Below are 24,865 nucleotides of genomic sequence, written 5' to 3'. Positions count from 1 at the left end.
AAAATCCTTGAATTAGAAACATATTATTATTGGTCCCAGTTGCAAACTAAGTGTAGCTAGCTCCTGTGATTGTTAGCAATACCTGATAATTAGACCAGATTTCCTTTTACAGATACGTTCAATCCCTTTAATGATAAAATAACACCTAGCATTAAACAAACCTTATAAAGTGGTAGCAGCAATCTTAATTTCCACATCATGGATTTTGCACCTGGTTTTGGGGCATTGTTTCTATTCAATGTAGAAATCATCTTCGCTAGCCAAGGGTGACGATACATGGAACACCGTGTATCGTCACCCTTGGCTAGCGAAGATGTGTAGAAATGAACTATTGTTATTTTTGTCTACCAGCATATATCGAGTGATAAGACATAAGGATATTGACTTCTTTTTCATATCAATGTTGCTGTTCCTACAGTCAAACATCGTATAAGTGTATGACCATGCATCATCATCGTTAGTGTCCAAGCCTTTTAGGCCACGATGTCATTTGCGAGATATTCCTAGACAGATTTCTAATTTACATGTACACAGAAGCTGAGTTGTACTAGACACCAAATGATAGGAAAGGGAAATACGAAATTTGCATGTACATTAAAATATGTTATCAACAAAATGAATTTCAAAAATTTTTATCAGTGATTTTGACTCTTGTGAAGTGACCTTGGTCGTGGTGATGGCACCCATTGCGCCATGTATGAGAGGCGAAGATAACGAACAGTGATCGATCTCATAACTCCTTTAAGGAATACAAAATAAGGAGTTTGGCAAACACGGACCTCTGGACATACAAGAGGTGGGATCAGGTGTCTAAGAGGAATAAACATCCCTTGTTGACCGGTCACACCCACCGTGAGCCCTATGTCTTGATCAGGTAAACGGAGTTATCCGCAGTCAAAATCCGTGTGCCAAGAACGGTATAACGGTATGAAACACGTCAGACAGCATTTGACCCATGATATGTTGTACTGGCAAACTAGATCGTTATAACAACCATAGAATTTACGAAATGCTGACTTTAAACGAGACTGTTGAAACTCCTGCGACATTAACTTGTTTGTCAGTAGTCTACCTCGATTTAAAAACTGACCATACGCAGAAAAAGATCTTGCGTATCGAATCAGTTGAGAAATATAAACACCATATGCAGGTGATAATGGTATATTGCTACATAATATGGTTTATTGGCACACTGATTCTGACTACAGCAACAGACTTTTGAAGCGGTGATTGTATTCATACACAAGAAAAGACTGATCACGTGACCAACTTCATGTTACAAGAAATTGAATGTCAATTTCATTAGTACTGTTATGCCAATTGTTAGACCGTTCTTGGCACACTGATTTTGACTACGGATAACTCCGTTTACCTGATCAAGATATAGGGCTCACGGCGGGTGTGACCGGTCGACAGGGGACGCTTACTCCTCCTAGGCACTTGATCCCACCTCTGGTATACCCAGGGTTCCGTGTTTGCCCAACTCTCTGTTTTGTATTGCTTATAGGAGATATGAAATTGATCATTGTTTGTTATCTTCACCTTTCATAAGGAAGTGCATTGACAAATGTAAATACATGTATTAGGTAATTATCATGCTCATTACCTTTACTCTAGATTTAAACACTGATTGCTGAATATATGACCTTTTCTTATAATAACACATTTTGGTTAGTTTCGCAAAACAATATTTCCTGCAACATCTTTCCTCTTGTATCATAAAAATAAATATCTACACAAAGGCATTTGTTTTACCTGTTAAAATCATCGACAAATACGTCTACATTAAAAAACACATAAAAAGTGTGATTCAACTCAAAATGACTCTAACTTCGACCAGTTCATTACAGAATAAACCGAAACAAATACACACTGCATGATTTCAGCTTCCCATATTCATGTAGCAATATTCCATTATCACCTGCATATTCTGTGTATATATCTCAACTGATTCGATATACAAGGGATTGTTCTGCTTATGATCGGTTTTTAAATCGAAGCAGGCTACTGACAAAAAAGTTCATGGCGCAGCCAGGGTTTCAACAGTCTCGATTAAAGTCAGCATTTTTGTCAATTCTATGGTCGTTAAAACGAAGTAGTTTGCCAATATAACCTGTCAAATGCTGTCTGATGTGTTTCATACCGATTGTTAGGCCGTTGCTTGAACACTGATTTTGAATACGGATAACTCCGTTTACCTGATCAAGATATAGATGGGTGTGAGCGATCGACGATGAATGCTTACTCCTCCTAGGCACCTGATCCCACCTCTGGTATATCCAGGGGTCTATATTTGCCCAACTATCTATTTTGTATTGCTTATAGGAGTTATGACTTTGATCACTGGTCGTTATCTTCGCCTTTCATGTGAAGTTTTGAAATGCTTGAGAAATAGAGCATCTGTCATTATCACGTACCACACCCAATTCATACACATTTCAAAATTATCTACAACACTAGTACTTATTCTCTTTAGAGAAGTCGAGAGGCATGTTGTTTAACGTCCCTCTCGAGAATCTTTTACTCATGAGGAGACGTCACCATTGCCGTTAAAGTGCTGCAAAAGTTAGGCCTATGCTCGGCGTTTATGGTCATTGAGCAGGGGGGGGGGGTCTTTATCGTGCCACACCTGCTGTGACACGTGGCCTCGATTTTTCCGGTCTGCCCCATTTTGTCGCCTCTTACAACAAGCAAGGGGTCCTGAGGATCTACTCTAACCCGGATTCCCCAGAACAATTTTTCTATGGAGAAAACTTCTAAATTGGTGTCAGAGTGTTAACTTTGTATATTATCATTGTGATGTTAAGTGCAGTAGTGACAGTGCATTAGGTTGATATTTATTTGACCGTATGCATACTTAGTAATTTCAGTACAAATTTATCATTGAAGTGTATGCATTTATATCCATTATATATAATACTATTGATGAAGTTTGGGTGTTAAGTGTAGGTTTTCTTCATGAATGCAATTCAGTAGACTTCGGTAGACTTTCGTAATTGTGTAATTACGGAAGGTAACTCCATCTGCACCAGGTATGTTTTCTGTCTCTGGTTGAAAGAGTTATGACTCTTTACACATATAGGTATTGTATTGTACTACTCTCGTTAACGAAGCGAATTCTATTGATAAAATATATACATTTTTCTAAGATGTGTACTAGATCATAATTAACATTGCTATGATGTATTATCATGTCTTACTGAAGTAATTTGTGTTTACAATGTTATTCTTGGTGTAGTAAATCGTTTTCATTGTTGTCATCGTTATCATGAACATCATCATAACGAATGAAATGATGCACATAAATTTGGCAAATACACTTCTCTTGGTATATGCATTCCAAATATTATGAAAATTCAAATTATTGTCCAAAATAACCAAAAAATATTTTAGATTCTCCAACATATGCAAGTCCAATGAAATTTAGAAAATTCTTTTGTCCTTAAAATAATCACACGGTTGTTGAATTTAGAATTTATTGTCACCAAAAATTTAAATATAATTTCAGTTTACAATTCCAATATTGAAGGGAAAAAACACCAACTAATCAATACAGAAAATGTTATTACACAAATTTATAATAATCAAAAGTTTTGTAACAATTTGAAAGAAATTCTAAAGATAAAAAAAACTTTCTCTATTCTAAAGATCACATGGTTAAAAATCAGTAAACTCCACCTATATTTCTAATTTAGATCCAATCAAAAATCAGGATACATTAGCTACATTTACTCATTCCTTAAAAGTTAAATTTCCTTGACAAACATCAAACCTTAACTCAGAAATAGAATTTGTCAAACTGTGGGCTCAGTAGTTTGACAAATCAAGATAAACGTGATAGCTGGGAAAGTTCTATGACCTGACATGCTGCTACCTTAAGATGGAGTCAGAACAGGTGTTTCCATTTTGAAGCCTGGAAAACTAATTCAAAGAAATGTAAGCTATAGAGACCAATTAGAATAATTAATCTAAACTAAATTTGCTTAATTGGTTCAGTTGGACGTAGGATTAAAATAATTTGTTATACATGTAGTGTTGCTAAAGGACATACATGTACATTTGATTATATCTTGCCAATATCATTCCCAATATTGGTATGCACATTCAACCTCACCAAAGAATTCTCGGTTTCTTTGCACATCACTTACATAACCCTGCAGTAGACAAATCCTTGATAAATAGTCTTACAAAAAGGGATAGAAAGGACATTGATGAACTGAAAGCTGTAGATTTTGATTATATATGATACATATAAGCTCACGTTATATTGTAACTCATCATTTTCAGCAAGTACAGGGTCATCAATCAGTTTAGAATTAGGACGTGAAATGAAATAAAGCCCCTTCCCTCAGAAAAATATTTGGAATTAAGAAGGCACTAAGAGGCATTTTATAAAGTTTATACACTAAAATATAGCATTGAATTATCAGTAAGAATTATCAGTGACCAAATGTACCAAGCTGTAAGATCCTAGCTTCAACTGTGTTCTGCCTACAAGGTTTTCCTATTAACTGATACTACAACTTTGACCTTGGAAAACCATGGGCATCTTCCTCTCATCAAGGTGATCAAATGTACCAGGTTTAAAAATCCTGCAGACTACGGTTCATTTTCATTTTGCCTACAAGGTCCAGACAGACGGCAGACAGACAGACGGACGACGGTCTTCAGCAGGCGTATAAAATTGGACATGACCATAGAAAGTGAGGGAATAAGAAAACAGAAAAGAGCTCGGACAGAACTCGTTAGTCCTAACAAGTTCCTATCCTCATTTTGCTACATGATAATTAACGCATCTTTCTTTAGTAGTTTGACTCAACCTGTATTAATTCTTTTTAAAAAGTGATTGTAACTCTAATTGAATAAATACTTCACATGAATGGAATGTTCGACGTCACCAAATCTACTTCTCTTTGCAAAATAACCCGTTATTTTCTTCATGGCTTATACTACAGGTTAACAAGAAGTGGGGAATTGGGAAATCCCTACTTCCGTTTTTTACCACATGTGTTACAGTGCGAAATATGAATTGCAGAAAAACATCAAACAAGCATAATTAATGTTCTTGACATGTGTTATTTGTTCATTTTAAAATTATTGCACTTGATCTCTGATCGTGACATTTGTATTTTTATATTGATATAACACAGGTTTATTTATCTTGCTATAGAAAGCACTGAAGTAGGTGCCAATTTTGCACAAACTAGGAGTGAGAAATTGCCAGTCTCCAGCTCTTAATGAAAGTTCTGCAAGAAGTGTATGAAGTACATGTATCTACCTTTGGAAATAATTGCATGCTGCTCCTTAAGTTAAGATAAATCATTGATTCAAAATATTCATTTTCAAATTCTAAAACCCATATCGTACACGTATGTATGACTATGATATGCCTTTAGATTCGACTACATACACTCAGTTGGTAGTGAGTACATGTACTAGCAGTTTGGATCTGATGATGTGTGGCCTGTTACATTAATCATTGTATCGTAGTGTTCCTGTATCGTGACATATTATCAATTAGGGAATGACTACTTTCTTTTCTTGTGTCAATGGCTGTCATTGAATTAAACCTACTCCTTGTCTGGATTTTTTTTTTCACTTACCGTGGCTGTTGGAATTTCCCCAAAGCTTCTCAACGCCCCCACTCAATTGGTTAATCACTTTTGAGATGATGATTTCCTTTAAATTGGACATGGATTCCAGACACATCAGCCCTTTTAGTTTCTATTTGCTAAAAAAGTCCCTGACTTCACCGATTTTATAGCATAATTATCAAAGAGTTCCGTATAGTTCTATTTTTCCTTACATGGGAACAGATATCAAAATGTCCATTTTCCATGATCTAATTAATCACTGCTACCAATCCACAGATTAATCATTTGGCATCACACCTTTTCTTAAGGTATCCATACTTTAATAGAAATTCGGGTACATGTGTTATAATCTAAACTATTCAATGAACGTAGATTTGCAGATGTATCTTCCATGCAATTTATCATCAATATAGTAACAGAATCTTTGAAATAATGATAAGAATTTCCATAGCAAAGCGAAATTAGGCGATGCTAGATTCCCCGTGTATATTTAGGAATTTACAGTATAAACATTCAAAAATATTATCATTCTTGAAACGTTTTGACCTCCTTTGTGGAAAATGTTTCTGGTTTTGTCCATTTCTCTCTGAGACCAACATGCACTTCATTGTTTTCCCTTGTATATGTAATTAAAATCTTTAGCATTTTGTGTTAAATTTATTTTGGTATTTCATGACACTTGATATGTATTTGTATTGTCATGGCAATTGCTATTATTGCATTTCATCGAACATATCTTGTGCTTGGTCCTAATCTATAAATAAATAAGTATTCATGAATTACTAAAACATAATTATATTGATTAGAACAAGAAAGCAGACAGATGTAGTTGTGCTGATATTATGCATTACATTTCCTTTAAGATTGAAAATCAATTTTTGAAATGTTCATAAGCATGTCACCGTGTTTGGAAAACTCATTGAATTCGACTGAATGTAAATATTTCTTTATTTCATCTCCAGCCTATCAACAGAAAGATAAATTAACATCCTGGAATAAGCTGATGGTGTGTGTATATATAGATGCTTTATAAGAGAGCGTGCCAGTGATAAGTCTACCAGAAGCCCTCAGGATTACATAACAGAGAATGAACAGGCACATCTTCATACTTCTAACCCAAGCTGTGTTAGTGGTCAGAGTTTCAGGAAAATTATGGTATGTTATTTTTAAAATTTAATGTTGATACACTTAAAATTGATATGATATTGTTTTAATTTCTTATAAATGAGTAATACCAGGTGTAAATGATAAATGTCTAATGTTTCAATCTATTGTTGTGTACAGTAATGCTGTGTGTGAAATTGTGTTAGACAAAATAATAATTGGGATTATTAAGATATTTAATATGAAATTCCAATGGACACGAACTGTGCTCCTATGTTAGCTGACCTGTTATCATATTCTTATGAGACATAATTTATTCAAAAACCTCTATATGAGAAGAACTCGACATTTTGATATATAAAAGACGTTCTCTCTATCAACAATAACCGTAGTCATTCATATGTCGATTCGAACAAGAAAAGATATTTTTGCTGTGGCCTTCAATTCAACATTTAGATATATCGACGACGTATTATCTATTAGCAATAATAATTTTCATTCATATATTGATTCGATATATCCCAGTTAACTCGAAATAGAATACACCAAAGAGTCCTCCGCATCTGCTTCGTACGTAGATATTTTATTGAAAATAGACATCAACGGCAAACTAACCACTCAACTTTATGACAACCGGGTGATTTGAGCTTCTAAATCGTCAACTTTCTATTTTCATGTAGAATTATTCCATTATCATGAGGAGCTTGTTCTGCATATGATCAGTTTCTTAATCGTAGTAGGCTACTGATAAACAAGTTGATGTTACAGGGGTTAATACAGTTGCGTTTAAATTAAGTATTTTGCAAATTCTATAGTCGTTCTAATGATCTAGTTTGCCAATGCAACCCCTTATTGGGTTAAATGTTGTCTGACGTGTTTCATACCAATTGTTAGGCCGTTCTTGGCACATTCATTCTGACTAAGGATTACTCCGTTTACCTGATCAAGATATAGGACTAATGGTGGGTTTAACTGGTCGGCATGGGATGCTTACTCCTCCTGGGAACCTGATCCCACTTTTGGTATATCCAGTGGTCTGTGTTTGCCCAACTCTCTACTTTGTATTCCTGAAAGGAATTATGAGATTGATCACTGTTCGTTATCTTCACCTTATCTATAAAGGGTTTAGAGCATATACTCTGTAAAATTTAGAAAACTAACTATAGTATAGTTTTCTGATAATTCTGTACATTCTTAGTAGGTGTCCAGGTCATTCTATTCATTCTTGAAACAAAAGAAAATGATTTTAACATAAGTTTGCTTGGGAATTGTTTATTTTCATAATGGATTTTCTCAAAAGTCTTAAAATCGAAGAAACCGTTAACGACGTAAATACCTAGACTATACTACTACTGTATACAGGGAAATAACACCCCCCCCCTGCTTTACTTTCGCCCATTCGTCTTTATTATCAGTGGGCGAATTTAAGACTGGGCGAAAATTTTTCTCTCGTATCTCTCTTTTACCACAATTGTGTCTGGGCAAATTGAAAACGAAGCGAAACTGTCCGCAAGTGTAGAAAAGCGAAAATGACACAGGGCGAAAATAACCCGTATACAGTATTTAGTACAGTACCTATTTTGTCTTCAGTCACTTAGTTATGGCTTCAACAGTTCTTTTACAAAGTTCTTATGAAGTCTTGTTTTCCAAATCATATGATTCAAAAGTGTCCTCAGATAAAAATTTAACCAAGGTTCTTCATAAATTAGAATTTTTGTTTTTAGTAATCACAGGAACATAAATATTGTCGGCAGAATTGTATTCGGAGAAGCCAGAAGGGAATCCATGATGGGACAGCTGAATGTGGCTTACAGTATTGTCAACCGATTAGGTCACCCAAGTTATCCGGACACCCTCGACGAAGTAGTCGATGAGAAAACAAATAACGGAAGTTACCAATATGAAACTTTAAATAATGACATTGATACGCAAGCTTGGAACTACGCAAAGCAGACAGGCACAGATGAATACGATAACGCCCACGCTGTTTCTTATGACGCTCTATGCAGTCGGAAGATCGATACGATAAGTTGCGCAACAGATTATTGCGCATTTGATCCATGCAACGCAACAAATTCTATTATGGGAGGGACAGCCACCAGGAAAATGAAGATTGGAAAGCGTTACTTTGTTTGCCGAGAGCCCGCTTATTAATAAAATAATTCTTAGATCTTTGAAACTGTCATTGTTTGTCTCAGATCTTTTCTGTGAGAAAAATCTAATTTATTCTATAGAAACAGTGTTTCTATGTTTCACATATTTCCAACATACAAATAACATTGCTACTAAGTCTTGTGTAGTATTTTTAGGAACCTTCTGCATAAAAAAAAAACCGATTTAGAAAACAATCCTGCTCGCTGTTCGTAAGTTTGAGCATGGATTGTGATCTTTGAAGTAACGAGTCCAATCTTCCAGTACTAAACGAAACTAAAATTAAATGAAGTTCTCAAACAAAATTGTACAAAAGTCGCAGATGTATCGAATGAAATCTTCAATTTAAGTGGCGATGAATAGAAAGGAAAGTTTTTGATCGAGTACTGGTAGTGAGATCAGGATTTACCTGCAGATCGAAGTATCAACATGTCATAAAAAAATTATGTTTACGGTGTGACCGTTGATATCAGCGAAGACCCATAACATTTTACAACACGACTTTAGGCGATTCATTTAACGCGGGAAATATAACGCAGTTGATGTAAATAGTGCATTGTAACGTCATGATTACCTGCGATTGTTTTTCTTTCAATCCTTGCAATTATTCACGACAAAACGTACGAAGGTATGGGAAAGCTTGTCTGGAATTTAAAATCATTTGTGGTACTTTCCAAGCTATTTATTTGATTTATCTACGACAAACCCGTAGATAAATCACATAAATAGTGCGGGAGCCTTTCAGATTTTGGAACGTAGTTCGCAGTTCACTATTCGCAATTCAATAGTGAACTGCATTCCAGAACGCAGTTCGCAATTCAAATTTCTATATGCACAAAACAACACCACACTGGAATTATAAGGATGGGGTGCCAGTTACCAACCCCAAACACTGTGAAGAAATGGTGATGGTAATTTCTCTAGTTACGGAGATCCGCCCCTCCAATTTTTATGCATAACACATTACACTTAGTGAATAAACATCGGGTTCGGAATCATCGAAGACCCCTACCCAGGGGAATGAAATTTTTATGGTAGGGTGTTAGTGGTCCTCTCCCACCACTGTGAAGAAATGGTGATGTTACTCTCTTTAGTTATGGAGATCCGCTCCTCAGACATTTTTAAATAACGCATTACACTTAGTGAATAAACATCGGGTTCGGAATTATCGAAGACCCCTACCCCGGGGACTGAAATTTTGGTGGTAGGGTATTAGTGGTCCTCTCCCACCACTGTGAAGAAATGGTGATGTTAAACTCTCTAGTTACGGAGATCCGCCCCTCCAATTTTTATGCATAACGCATTACACCTAGTGAATAAACATCGGGTTCCGAATCATCGAAGATCCCTACCCAGGGGACTGATATTTTTGTGGTAGGGTATTAGTAGTCCTCTGCCACCACTGTGAAGAAATGGTGATGTTAAACTCTCTAGTTACGGAGATCCGCCCCTCCAATGTTTATGCATAATGCATAACACTTAGTGAATAAACATCGGGTTCGGAATCATCGAAGACCCCTACCCCGGGGACTGAATTTTTTGTAGTAGGGTATTAATGGTCTTCTCACACCACTGTGAAGAAATGGTGATGTTACTCTCTTTAGTTATGGAGATCCGCTCCTCAGACATTTTTAAATAACGCATTACACTTAGTGAATAAACATCGGGTTCGGAATTATCGAAGACCCCTACCCCAGGGACTGAAATTTTTGTGGTAGGGTATTAGTGGTCCTCTCCCACCACTGTGAAGAAATGGTGATGTTACTCTCTCTAGTTACGGAGATCCGCCCCTCCAATTTTTATGCATAACGCATTACAATTAGTGAATAAACATCGGGTTCGGAATTAACGAAGACCCCTACCCCGGGGACTGAATTTTTTTGTGGTAGGGTATCAGTGGTCCTCTCCCACCACTGTGAAGAAATGGTGATGTTATTTTCTCTAGTTACGGAGATCCGCCCATCCAATTGTTATGCATAACGCATTACAATTAGTGAATAAACATCGGGTTCGGAATTATCGAAGACCCCTACCCCGGGGACTGAAATTTTTATGGTAGGGTGTTAGTGGTCCTCTCCCACCACTGTGAAGAAATTGTGATGTTACTCTCTCTAGTTACGGAGATCCGCCCCTCCATGTTTTATGCATAACGCATTACACCTAGTGAATAAATACCGGGTTCGGAATTGTCGAAGACCCCTACCCCGGGGACTGAAATTTTTGTGGTAGGGTATTAGTGGTCCTCTCCCACCACTGTGAAGAAATGGTGATGTTACTCTCTCTAGTTACGGAGATCCGCCCATTCAATTTTTATGCATAACGCATTACAATTAGTGAATAAACCGATAAGGCGTGTAAACTTATTTAATCTTACATCAAAGTAATTTTAAGTTGTTGGAAAAAGAACGGTATAAAACATGCACAATAAAATAATTTTGTTAGACTTTGCTCTGAAAGACCTCTGCTACATGTATGTAAAGATAGCACGAAATTCCTTGTTCATGACATCATCACGACAGACAGGACAGACATGTTACTTTAAGGAAGTCGCGTCCATATAAGATGTTAGGAAATCTTCGGTGTAGAATATCGTCACCAAAGACTTTGATATGAGTCGTGTATGTGCAAGGTAGGTGCCGATACTCTAATCAGATGACAATAAAAAGAAGAATGCAGACGAGTAAGACGTTAGAAAAATAAAGGAAATCAGGAATCGCGACGTTACATGTACAAAAACGTCGATGTCTTCAGCGTCAGACTGGGCCATGCGGCTTGCATACGCATAGTAAATATACTGATAACTTTTGTAAACGAATATGCATTGTGATAATTTTTACACATTTAAAGTATTTTGGTCTATATTAAAATGTTATACATTCCTACTATTGTCGGCATTATTTAGAAGAGAAAAAACCCAGAAATATGGCCCCCCCCATATATATATACTTTTTAACTTTGACAGGTTGCATACATCCAAGAGGGTTACTTGATTTTAGTAGACACACTCAAAGCATTTGGGGAGGAAGTAGCGGCAATTGTGAGGTGCATCAACAATGTAAAATCTTCAACAAACTAACAAATTGTCTTTTCAGACGATTTCTTTTTCGACATAAAATTATATCCATACGGAACAAATTGATGGAACAGGTTTGTTGACTTTATTGTAAGTCTGATTCACAATTGCTCCTCTTTACTAAATTTCGGATTTTATTATTTTTTTGTTCATGTATTTCATAATGTATTTTCTTCACCTTTTAATTAACGAAACGCTTGTTTTATTTATCTTTTCCAGAAAATAAAACCTCCTGTAGGCCATATGGATCATTTTGGTCCATATATTCTTCATGTGGCAAAGAATGCGATGTTGCGTAGGCCACACATGACGAAATGGGTAATGATACATTTGAATTTACCAATGATTGACTTAAAATCAAACGAATGTTTGGATCATCCTACGGATTAAAATATACTATGAAATTGTCTTGGAGATTATTTTAAAAGATTGTTTTGTTCTGGTATTCCTTGGGGTTGTTTTTTGTAACCATTTCGTATTTATTCCATCAATATCTATTTAATTTGGTCTTAATAAGAACAATTGCGACTGTCGATTATGATTTTGTTCATTTTAATATAATTCATACAATTTTAAATTGCTGAGGAAATATCGTTCTACCAAATTTTAAAGATCTCAATCTACATGATATATCGAACAATATGTTATTTGCTTTTTCAGACAGATATGCGTCTCATTCGAAAGGAAATCAGAAATGAAATGATGTCAGGACAAATTTCAGAGAAATAAAATGTGAAATCTACACGACTACTTTTTTATATCAACAATATTAATGCACAAAATGAATGGGATTGGGAAGCAGGCACAGCCTTTTATAGTCCTCTCCCTAGACACACGGCCACTTAAATCGTCATTACTTTTATTAGATTGCAACATAATGCTTCAATTAAATTAAAAAGGTATAAATGAAACTAACCTGAATTAGCCAATGTCATCATCAAAGATATGCGTAGACAGATAGACAGACAAATAGATATACGGTATGTACAAATAGGTAGGAAGATATATAGATGATAGATATGGAAAAACAGAGGGATACATCAAAGTAAAATTCACATCTAATAATTATTATACATGTAACAACAGTACCGCAAACGATACATGTAAAACATACGCCCGTTAGACGTTCAGTGCAATATCTGTACCCATGATGAGAAAAAGTCCAGAAAAGTATTTGACCTAATTTTAGCCATAACGTAGGTCCTGGTGTACCAATAGAGTTTAAATTTGAACTGATTATGTATTTCCAAAGAAGGAGGTTGTGACAAAATTCCAGGACAATACCTGTATTCATACTGACAAAACTTCATCATCATTAATGATACTATGACCTTAACCTTTGACATTGACAAACAATAGGCATCCTCTGCTTGGCATAAAGTATATTTTTACATTCCTAGCCCCGACGGTTCAGTCTGTATTCTGCCTACAAGGTTTTCCTATTAATTTATACTACAACCTTGACCTCTGACTTTGAAAAAGAATAGGCATCTTCCTCTCATCATAGTGATCAAATGTACCAAGTTGTAAAATCATGGAGCTTATAATTCATTATGCATTTTGCCTACAATATATGGACGGAAAGACGGACGACGCTATACCATAACACTTTTCTGGACTTCTCATCATGGATACAATTATTGCACTGACGGTCTATCGGGCGTATTTTGTATCGTTTGCGGTACTAAGGTCTAGCGGGTGTGTAAAAATTTGAGGGTCGTATCTCCGTAACTGGTTATAGTACCATCACCATTTCTTCACAGTGGTGGGAGAAGACCACTAATACCCTACCACAAAAATATCAGTCCCCTGGGTAAGGGTCATCGATGATTCCGAACCCGATGTTTATTCACTAAGTGAAATGCGTAGTGCATAAAAATTGGAGGGGCGGATCTCCGTAACTAGAGAGAGTAACATCACCATTTCTTCACAGTTGTGGGAGAGGACTACTAATACCCTACCACCAAAATTTCAGTCCCCGGGGTAGGGGTCTTCGATAATTCCGAACCCGATGTTTATTCACTAAGTGTAATGCGTTATTTAAAAATGTCTGAGGAGCGGATCTCCATAACTAAAGAGAGTAACATCACCATTTCTTCACAGTGGTGGGAGAGGACCACTAACACCCTACCATAAAAATTTCAGTCCCCTGGGTAGGGGTCTTCGATGATTCCGAACCCGATGTTTATTCACTAAGTGTAATGCGTTATGCATAAAAATTGGAGGGGCGGATCTCCGTAACTAGAGAGATTACCATCACCATTTCTTCACAGTGTTTGGGGTTGGTAACTGGCACCCATCCTTACAATTCCAGTGTGGTGTTGTTTTGTGTATATAGAAATTTGAAAGTACAAATCACAGATTCATTTCGCACAGATGATAAAAATTTCCGTGCATTTTATTTTTATACAATCTATTGATGTGTGACTTCGAGCATAATTGTTTCATCACAAACATGTCCGTGATTTGTATGCAATTTTGCCTTCATTACATTATAAACATGCGAAATTTACAGACGGAAGACATATATTCTGCCGTCCATTAACTACTGCTTGACTATTTGGGGTAATACATCCAAACTTGGTATGGAAAGAATATTTAAGTTACAAAAAAGAGCTGAAAGAATAATTCTGGATGCAAGTCCAGATTCCTCTTCTAAACCATTGTTTGAGAAACTTGATTGGCTGACAGTTTATGAGCTAATTGATTTACACAAATATATTTTATTATCTAATATTTTTCGCGGTTTGACTCCCGATTATCTTGGTGATTTATTTGAATTTCAATCCTCTGCTTCTTATCGTCTGCGTTCTGAATCCAATCACGATCTTTGATTGCCAAAGTTTAACACGCAATTAATCAAGTCCTCTTTACAATACTCGTGTGAACCTGTGGAACTACCACAATGCATAAGGCTCTCTCAGTCTCAACATATTTTTAAAAATAATGTAGAGAAATACATTATCAGCTGCCGTACCACTCTTTAAGCATGATTTTTTTCTTCTCGTATATAAATTCGATGCACATAATGCATTCATCTTTTAATCGCAATCTGGAATATTAAATTTTGTGATTATTTGTCACGGATATTCAATTATATTAAGTGATTGAATCTTGTTACATAACCTTGTGTTCATGTATTTGAGACTCTGTTTTAAGTGACCATTATTGTATATAATTGTATGTATCAAATGGAAGGCCCCGGGGAAGAATAGTGCGTGCACTTATCAGGTCACCTTCTTGAAATAAACTATTATTATTGTTATTATATTTCTTTCATAACACAAGTATTTTATCGTTATTTTACATAAATTCTTCAATTTATAGAATTTCCGTAAACTTTGGTAGCTGTGAGTCCGTGACTGAAAACACACACACACAACCACACACACATTCTCTCTCTCTCTCTCTCTCTCTCTCTCTCTCTCTCTCTCTCTCCTCTATTTCATCATGCATGCAATAAGAAATTGGACATGACCCACGCTTGGGGACAGCCACTTATACTTGCACCACCATCCCACTTCACACCATAGAAAGCGAAGGAATAAGAAAACAGAAAAGAGCTCGGACAGAACTCGTTAGTCCTAACAAGTTCCTATCCTCATTTTGCTACATGATAATTAACGCATCTTTCTTTAGTAGTTTGACTCAACCTGTATTAATTCTTTTTAAAAAGTGATTGTAACTCTAATTGAATAAATACTTCACATGAATGGAATGTTCGACGTCACCAAATCTACTTCTCTTTGCAAAATAACCCGTTATTTTCTTCATGGCTTATACTACAGGTTAACAAGAAGTGGGGAATTGGGAAATCCCTACTTCCGTTTTTTACCACATGTGTTACAGTGCGAAATATGAATTGCAGAAAAACATCAAACAAGCATAATTAATGTTCTTGACATGTGTTATTTGTTCATTTTAAAATTATTGTACTTGATCTCTGATCGTGACATTTGTATTTTTATATTGATATAACACAGGTTTATTTATCTTGCTATAGAAAGCACTGAAGTAGGTGCCAATTTTGCACAAACTAGGAGTGAGAAATTGCCAGTCTCCAGCTCTTAATGAAAGTTCTGCAAGAAGTGTATGAAGTACATGTATCTACCTTTGGAAATAATTGCATGCTGCTCCTTAAGTTAAGATAAATCATTGATTCAAAATATTCATTTTCAAATTCTAAAACCCATATCGTACACGTATGTATGACTATGATATGCCTTTAGATTCGACTACATACACTCAGTTGGTAGTGAGTACATGTACTAGCAGTTTGGATCTGATGATGTGTGGCCTGTTACATTAATCATTGTATCGTAGTGTTCCTGTATCGTGACATATTATCAATTAGGGAATGACTACTTTCTTTTCTTGTGTCAATGGCTGTCATTGAATTAAACCTACTCCTTGTCTGGATTTTTTTTTTCACTTACCGTGGCTGTTGGAATTTCCCCAAAGCTTCTCAACGCCCCCACTCAATTGGTTAATCACTTTTGAGATGATGATTTCCTTTAAATTGGACATGGATTCCAGACACATCAGCCCTTTTAGTTTCTATTTGCTAAAAAAGTCCCTGACTTCACCGATTTTATAGCATAATTATCAAAGAGTTCCGTATAGTTCTATTTTTCCTTACATGGGAACAGATATCAAAATGTCCATTTTCCATGATCTAATTAATCACTGCTACCAATCCACAGATTAATCATTTGGCATCACACCTTTTCTTAAGGTATCCATACTTTAATAGAAATTCGGGTACATGTGTTATAATCTAAACTATTCAATGAACGTAGATTTGCAGATGTATCTTCCATGCAATTTATCATCAATATAGTAACAGAATCTTTGAAATAATGATAAGAATTTCCATAGCAAAGCGAAATTAGGCGATGCTAGATTCCCCGTGTATATTTAGGAATTTACAGTATAAACATTCAAAAATATTATCATTCTTGAAACGTTTTGACCTCCTTTGTGGAAAATGTTTCTGGTTTTGTCCATTTCTCTCTGAGACCAACATGCACTTCATTGTTTTCCCTTGTATATGTAATTAAAATCTTTAGCATTTTGTGTTAAATTTATTTTGGTATTTCATGACACTTGATATGTATTTGTATTGTCATGGCAATTGCTATTATTGCATTTCATCGAACATATCTTGTGCTTGGTCCTAATCTATAAATAAATAAGTATTCATGAATTACTAAAACATAATTATATTGATTAGAACAAGAAAGCAGACAGATGTAGTTGTGCTGATATTATGCATTACATTTCCTTTAAGATTGAAAATCAATTTTTGAAATGTTCATAAGCATGTCACCGTGTTTGGAAAACTCATTGAATTCGACTGAATGTAAATATTTCTTTATTTCATCTCCAGCCTATCAACAGAAAGATAAATTAACATCCTGGAATAAGCTGAAGGTGTGTGTATATATAGATGCTTTATAAGAGAGCGTGCCAGTGATAAGTCTACCAGAAGCCCTCAGGATTACATAACAGAGAATGAACAGACACATCTTCATACTTCTAACCCAAGCTGTGTTAGTGGTCATAGTTTCAGGAACATTGTGGTAATGTTATTTTTAAAATTCAATATTGATACACTTACAATTGATATGATATTATTTTAATTTCTTAAAGATGAGTGATATCAGGTGTAAATGAAATGATAAACGTCTATTGTTGCATGCATCCCCCCATGTGGCGCCGATTCATAGATAAGTCTGCGTACAGTAATGCTGCGTGTGAAATTGTGTTAGACAAAACAATCATTGGGATTAATGAATTTCCAATGGACACGAATTGTGCTCCTTTGGTCCCTAACCTGTCTTCATATTCATATGAGACAGAATTTATTCAAAAGCCTCTACGTGAGAAGAACTCAACATTTAGATATATCGAAGACGTTGTGTGTATCAACAATAATCATTTTCATTCATATATCGTCAACTTCCCATATTTATGTAGCAATATTCCATTATCACCTGTATATGGTATATATATATCTCAACTGATTTGATACGCAAGAGTTTGTTCTACGTGTGGTCAGTATTTTAATCGAGGCAGGCTACTGACAAACAAGTTGATGGTGCAGGGGTTTCAACAGTCTCGTTTAAACTCAGCATTTTGCAAATTCTATGATCGTTATAACGATCCACTTTGTCGATACAACCTTTCATAGGGCCAAATGCTGTCTAACGTGTTTCATACCGTTTGTTATGCCATTCTTGGGACGCTGATTATGACTACGAATAACTGTAGTACCCAGTAAATCCTAGAAAGGAACGTAATGATTTAATATTTTTAGGGACTGTCCAGGTTTTCAAAGCCGATATCTTTTCAGGATCCGATTGAATACCATTTTCTAAGACAACATGTCCCAAATATTTTACTTCCGATTTGAAAAACTCGCACTTGGAGGGTTTTAATTTCAAATTGTGTTTTTCTAATCTAGTGAATACACCCTCTAATCTCTATAAATGTTCTTCAAATGTAGATGAAAAGACAAGAATGTCATCCAAAAATATCAAACACTCTTTAAGATTCATTTCACCCATACAAGTCGCCATCAATCGCTGAAACGTAGCATTGGTTAATCCAAAAGCCATGCGATTACATATCCTAAAGGACCTAATGGAAAAGTTGTTTTATGCTTATCTTCCTCTTTGATCTCAACTTGCCAATAACCAGATCGAAGATCTAACTTTGAAAAATACTTACTTCCCAAAAAGAGTAGCTATTGTCTCATCCACTCTAGGAAGATTGTAAGCATCTTTAATGGTTCTGTTATTTAGTTTTCGCAAGTCTATACAAAACCAAAGAGAACCGTCAGTTTTTCTAGCAAGTACCACATTCGAACAATATGGACTTTTAGATTCTCTAATTGCTCCGGCCTCTAGCATATCTTTAAAATGTTGCCTTACCTCTTCATACATTGCAGGGGGTATTCTCCTGTTTTGCAGGGGGTATTCTCCTGTTCGTATCATATATGAATAGCAATGTCTTAAACACTTCAGGTGTTAATCACAATACTTGTCTCAATAGTTCAAGTGAACATATGAGGTCAGGTGATTTAGGGACAATATATACTTTTAGTGTTGATGATAGTAGACCCTCACTACAGCAAGAAACATTTTCTTCTGTTGAACTTCAGGATAGCTCTAACACAAATTCTTTTGCGATTATTCGAACGTAAAGATAGATAATCCGTCAAGAATTAGTGAGTCGAGCCGGTCTACATTCAGTCCACAAATCCGTCGCTCAGATCGCGTACGAAAACCTCCAGAGTGGGTTGTAGGTGAACAAACTGCGCAAGTATGGTATGTTTAGGGGATAATGTCACAGGATGAAACAGTCTAGATAGTTTTAGGATATTTCGTACTTATTCATATGATTAGTTAGGAAATTAGCTTAATCTATTTTAAGTGAATTAATCATATAATTTTTCAGACCAGTATCTGATCTAATTTTATTTATGACATTACAATGTGCACTAAAACTGATTATCGTGCATGTTGCGACCATGAGTATTTATATGTTGCAGCTTCTGTTATTTGATCTTCTTATTTACAGAAGAGGATTCCTTTCCAGATCAGTTGCATTAGTATCATTATCAATATTGATATTTAATTGAATTTTATTATAGTCTTGAGTTCTGTTTTTAGAATTGTCAGGAGACATTTTCTCTAAGAGGGGGAGAATGTCAAAGGATGAAATAATTCATATTTAACATATTAAAATAATTTCATTACGTTACTCATTTCATCGTAAGTCGTATCATTTCATTCATATCCATGGGGATGAACGCTGATTGGTAGAGAGAGGAGTGTGAAAGGTCAGTATGGTTTGTGTATCTTGTGAGTTGTTTTACTGGTTTGGTGCTATATAAGCAAGATTCGCGCCAATTCCAGAAACTAACCCAGCAACTCCCCTACCCGGACTGAGTGACGATATCATTTATATATATCGTCAGATCAAAGAAACTAAGTTTTACAACAGTTTCTATTCTTCCGAGTTTTCGGTAAGAGTTTGAATTTACTCTATTGGTAAATATTTATCTATTACATTTTATAAATATTTTGAAATCATTATTTTAATATAACTAAAAGTGTGAATGATAGAGTGAGAGAGAACTTAATTATTTTACAGATTTTTAGATCATCCTCCAGAATTAGGATATAATAATAAAGAACTTTATGAACCCAAACCACCAGTGTGTTTTCAATAAAGTTCTTATTATATATATTATCTCGTTTGTCCCCAGTCACTTAGTTATGTCTTTAATAGTTCTTTTATAAAGTTTTCAAATCATATGATTCAGAGAGCATCCTCAGATTCCAATTTAACCAAGTTCATAAACTAGAATTTTTGTTTTTAGTAATGACAGGAATATTCAGACTGTCGGCAGAGTTGTTTTCGGAGAAGCCAGAGGGGAATCGATAATGGAACAGCTGGCTGTGGCTTACAGCATTGTCAACCGCGTAAATCACGAGGGATATCCGAACAGCCTCGACGAAGTAGTCAATCAGAAAACAAATAGCGGAAGGTACCAATATGAAACTTTGAATCTTTACAATGACAAGCTAGGTTGGAACTATGCAAAGAAGGCAAACAACTTTGAATACAAGTACGCCATCGAAGCTTCTCTTAACGCTTTATGCAGTCGGGAGGTCGACATCACAAGTTGCGTAACAAGTTTTTGTGACCGTGATCCATGTTACGCAACAAGTCACCATTATTGGTCCACAATTACCAGGAGCATGAGGATTGGAAAACATTTCTTTGTTTGCCAAAGGCACAGTCAACCGCGGTAAGATATCATTTGTAGATGTTTGAAACTGTCATGATTCTTATCTGATCGGCTCTGTAAGATAAAGTTCATTTGTCCTATAAGAATAATGTCTTTATCTTTCACAGATTTCAAAATGCAAATAATCCCATGGGGATCCGGGTTAGAATTGGTCCTCAGTACCCTTTGCTTGTCGTAAGAGGCGACTAAATGGTCCTTCGGGTGAGACCGCAAAAACCGAGTTCCCGTGTCACAGCAGGTGTGGCACGATAAAGCTCAATGGCCATAAGCGCCGAGCATAGGCCTAAATTTTGCAGCCCTTCACCGGCAGTGGTGACGTCTCCATATTAGTGAAATATTTTCGAGAGGGACGTTAAACAATATTCAATCAATCAATCAAAATGCAAATGAACATTGTTATGCCTTGTGCTGCACTTCTAATAACCTTCTTCATAAAAATGCCCGATTTAAAGAACAACCCTACTTCCTTTTCCTAATTTTGAGTATGGATTGTTATATCTATGACGAAATTAGTCTAATCATCAAAGAACAGTATGAAACTAAGCTAAAATTATATGAAATTCTCAATCAAAATTGTACAAAAGTCACAGATGTATCGAATGAAATCTTCAATTTAAGTGACGATGAATAGAAAGGAATATTTTTGATCGAGTACTGGTAGTGAGATCAGGATTTACCGGCAGATCGAAGTATTAACATGTCATACAATTATAAGTCTACGATTTGAATTCCTGTTAATTTACATTTTGAATTAGAAACACGTCATTATTGGTTTATTGCTTCCGGTTGCTATCTTGCTACCTCATGTAATTGCTAGCAATGCCTAATAATTATATCTGATCTCCTTTTACACGTACGCTCAAACAGAAGGACTATGTAATGATAAAAAATTAACACCTAACATAAAACAAAAATCATTATGTGGTAGCAGTATCTCTAATTTCCATATCATGGCTTTTGCACATTGTCCTCCGACGTTGTTGCTATTCAATTTAGAAATCAACCATTGTTATTTATGCCTACCAGTATACATCAAATAATAGGAAAGGGAAATATGGAATGGAATTTGCATGTACATGTAGATTAAAGGATGAAGAATTTTTATCATTTTTCTCAGTACTAATCACCCTTGCCAAGTTACCTTAGGTCAAGGTCATGGCACACCATCTGGCCAAAGCAATCATCTTGCCTGTATGCCGGTATGGTAAGGTCTCGGAGAGATTTAAGTGGTAAAATCACGGATGTTTCATCTTTGGCCGATATGTATTGTAATGGGCCAAATTAAGTCCTATGAAGTTATTCCTGTAATTTTTATATGGCTATTCTGTTACCTCCCTTGAATTGGTAAACCTATTCTCGCATGACGTCTAAAAATAGCACAGGACAAGTCCTTAATAAAATCATAAAAAGTAACACAGTACCCCGAATGTTTTGATTGATGTTTTCCGCCACACTCAACAATTTTTCAGTTATCTGGTGGCGCCCAGTTTTTATTGGTGGAGGAGAGAACCCAGATACAATCTACCTGGGAAGAGACCACTGACCTTCCGAAAGTAAACTTCCAAACTTCCTCATTTACCGGCGCGAGCGGGATTCGAACCCGCGCCGACAGAGGTGAGAGGCCGCGTGATTTTGAGCGCGATGCTCTAACCACTCGGCGACGGATGTCCTCTCCGAATGTTTCGAATCAATGTATCTTTAATAAAAATGAGTTGACAAATACAATAAATTCTAGTTTAAGATAATAACTCTTGAATATCTGACTACCATTTTCGCTTCTACATTCGCCGTTTTAGTGTAGATATATCGATATGTTACACACTCGCACGATTCTATTAGTATAGGCACAAATCTTTAAGTATGACTATAGAAATATATGCCAATTAAATCTGTTTTGATATGCGGGATAGTGTGTTTCTGTTGCATTCATTTTATCCCGACTCATTCGACAAAAAATAATAATAGTTTACATCGTTCAGAAGATCCCGTATTTCTAAGGGAAACAACTCCAATCGAACTTACATTCTATGCCACATTTTTGAATACCATGTAATACGCATGGTTTTCATTTCTTTTTTAGACCATACAACTTTTAATCGATCTCTCCGATTAACAACTATATTATGTACTTCAAAACGATATGTGGAGGTCTACAGTATCTACAGTCTACTTCAGAATTTTCGTTCAGCGTGGGATTCTAGTGGTTTTTAAGTCGAAAGAAATAAAAACCATCAATTCATTGTGTGTTCTTCAATTCAGTTATTATGACGAGTTATAATATTTAAGTATTGAAAAGAAAATTCAGAAAACAAGATTTTATCTCCTATAACAAAGTAATATTGTAACGGCAAATTGGAAAAGAGTTGTCTTCAGTTGTAGTGGGAAATTCAGAGTAGTGAGCTTTAGAAACCGTGTTTTCACAGCTGAATAGCTAAAATAAGGGACCTCTCCGATAACGAGGTATATTGTATATGTTAATTAACACCAATATTGCATGCTATAATCACTGGTGGATCTAGAAATATTCTTGTATGGTTGGGGGTGACAAAGCTCTCATAAAAAAAACTAAATTTCGAACATCCTTTCCAAATCCGCCACTGGTCAAATAATTAAATATAAAATATATAAAACACGAAATTGAAGGCGTAACACTTTATTCCATTTGAGCAGGATCGTAAGACTCATAATTCAGGCCTTAATAAAATTACAAAAATATATGTTGAGCACCAAATTAACATGAAATCAAATAATTGAAGATATCTTTAATCGTTTGAAGATATCCTCTATTCACTTGATGCGTGCAAGAATTCATTTATTGACCTCTTCATTTTCAGCCAAGAATTATTGCACGCATTAATTGCATTGTTGCTCTCTTCATATGAATCGATATCAACAATTGAATATGTGCTACAATTCAGTTATAGAGAGCAATAATTCATTTAATGCGCACATTAATTAGATTCATCCTCACAATTGAAATAATGCTATCTTCAATCAAATTGTAGAACCCATCATTTTAATTAATGCGAATGTAATATTTGAATTATTGCTCTCTACAATTGAATGAATATTTTTTTAGAGAGAGTAACCATATATTTATCTTTAATTCAACCTATACACCACTGAATTAATCACTTCTTAATTGAATTCTTGCTAATTGAAATTGATTCATACCTGTGGGTATCCGACGATGGTGACATATTATGATTGTCTTTTTATACTAGGCAGCCTAGTCACAAAAAAGTTGATGTTACAGGGGTTACAGTTTGTGAACTTTCCGTCTGAATACGCTTTAGTACAACAAATTTTGATTGGTCCTTGATTCTTTGTCAAACTATTGTTATAGGTCGAATATTCATTGAATTATTCATGAGACTGGGGTCAATAACCTAACCTCAAATGCAATGCTGTCAGATCTTTCTCCAGGGTAACGATTTGAGAAGATCTGATTTTAATTAAATTGAAACGTCTATTTGAGTAGTTAAGGCATTCCTTATCACATATTCATATCATGTACCACATTTCAGTAAAATTTGGACTCTAGAATCTCTTATTTGAAAACAAAACATCTTTGTTATCATTCCGGAAAACTCGCAAACAATTCATATAACAATTGAGAGCTTGTATCACTCTTTTGATGATGTTTTGACGAAGAAGTTTATGAGATTGATCACTGTTCGTTATCTTCACCTTCCATTAAAAAGAATTTTCGTACAATGAGCTACTTTAAATGGTTTGCCATTTTACAAAACTCCACAAATCTTACCACAACAAGATGTGTTTGTGAAACACAAATGCCCCCAATAATGGCCAATTCCGAAGATGGCCAAGGTCAAAAGGACAAATATCTTGGTACCAGTAGAAAGATCTTGTCACAAAAAATGCTAACGTACAATATGAAAGATCTAATATTTACCATTTAGAAGTTATGACCTATGTAAAAAAAAAAAAAAATTAAAAGTAGGTCAAATGTCAAGGTCCAAAGGTTTAGTACCAACGGAAAGGTCTTCTCACAAGGTATACTCATGTGAAATATCAAAGCTCTATCACTTACTGTTCAAAAAGTTATAAGGTTAAAATTTTCAAAAAGTAGATTAAACTCAAAGGTCAAGGTCATAGGGT

The 24,865-nt window shown here is 35.4% G+C and overlaps 2 protein-coding genes across 3 annotated transcripts; both read left to right on the top strand.

Moving 5' to 3' along the window:
• The first annotated feature begins 6,399 nt into the window (after positions 1–6,399).
• Positions 6,400–8,877, top strand: LOC125670650 (uncharacterized). 2 transcript variants are annotated; one of them, XM_056161160.1, is made up of 3 exons: positions 6,400–6,419; positions 6,557–6,749; positions 8,423–8,877. In XM_056161160.1, the coding sequence occupies exons 2-3, from the start codon at positions 6,682–6,684 to the stop codon at positions 8,850–8,852; spliced, it is 498 nt and encodes a 165-aa protein (XP_056017135.1). In that variant the 5' UTR covers positions 6,400–6,419; positions 6,557–6,681; the 3' UTR covers positions 8,853–8,877. The 2 variants fall into 2 exon arrangements, with proteins under 2 accessions (XP_056017135.1, XP_048761900.1); XM_048905943.2 differs by lacking the exon at positions 6,400–6,419 and having other exon boundaries at positions 6,493–6,749.
• An 8,439-nt stretch (positions 8,878–17,316) lies between these two features.
• Positions 17,317–22,983, top strand: LOC125672106 (uncharacterized). Its single transcript, XM_048908216.2, has 3 exons — positions 17,317–17,504; positions 20,312–20,743; positions 22,824–22,983. The coding sequence occupies exons 1-3, from the start codon at positions 17,437–17,439 to the stop codon at positions 22,837–22,839; spliced, it is 516 nt and encodes a 171-aa protein (XP_048764173.2). The 5' UTR covers positions 17,317–17,436; the 3' UTR covers positions 22,840–22,983.
• Positions 22,984–24,865: the final 1,882 nt, after the last annotated feature.

This window comes from Ostrea edulis, chromosome 4 (genome assembly GCF_947568905.1).
Source record: "Ostrea edulis chromosome 4, xbOstEdul1.1, whole genome shotgun sequence".
Lineage (NCBI taxonomy): Eukaryota > Metazoa > Mollusca > Bivalvia > Ostreida > Ostreidae > Ostrea > Ostrea edulis.
Note: the sequence above shows the minus strand (reverse complement) of the source record. Positions and strands in the feature narration are given on the sequence as shown.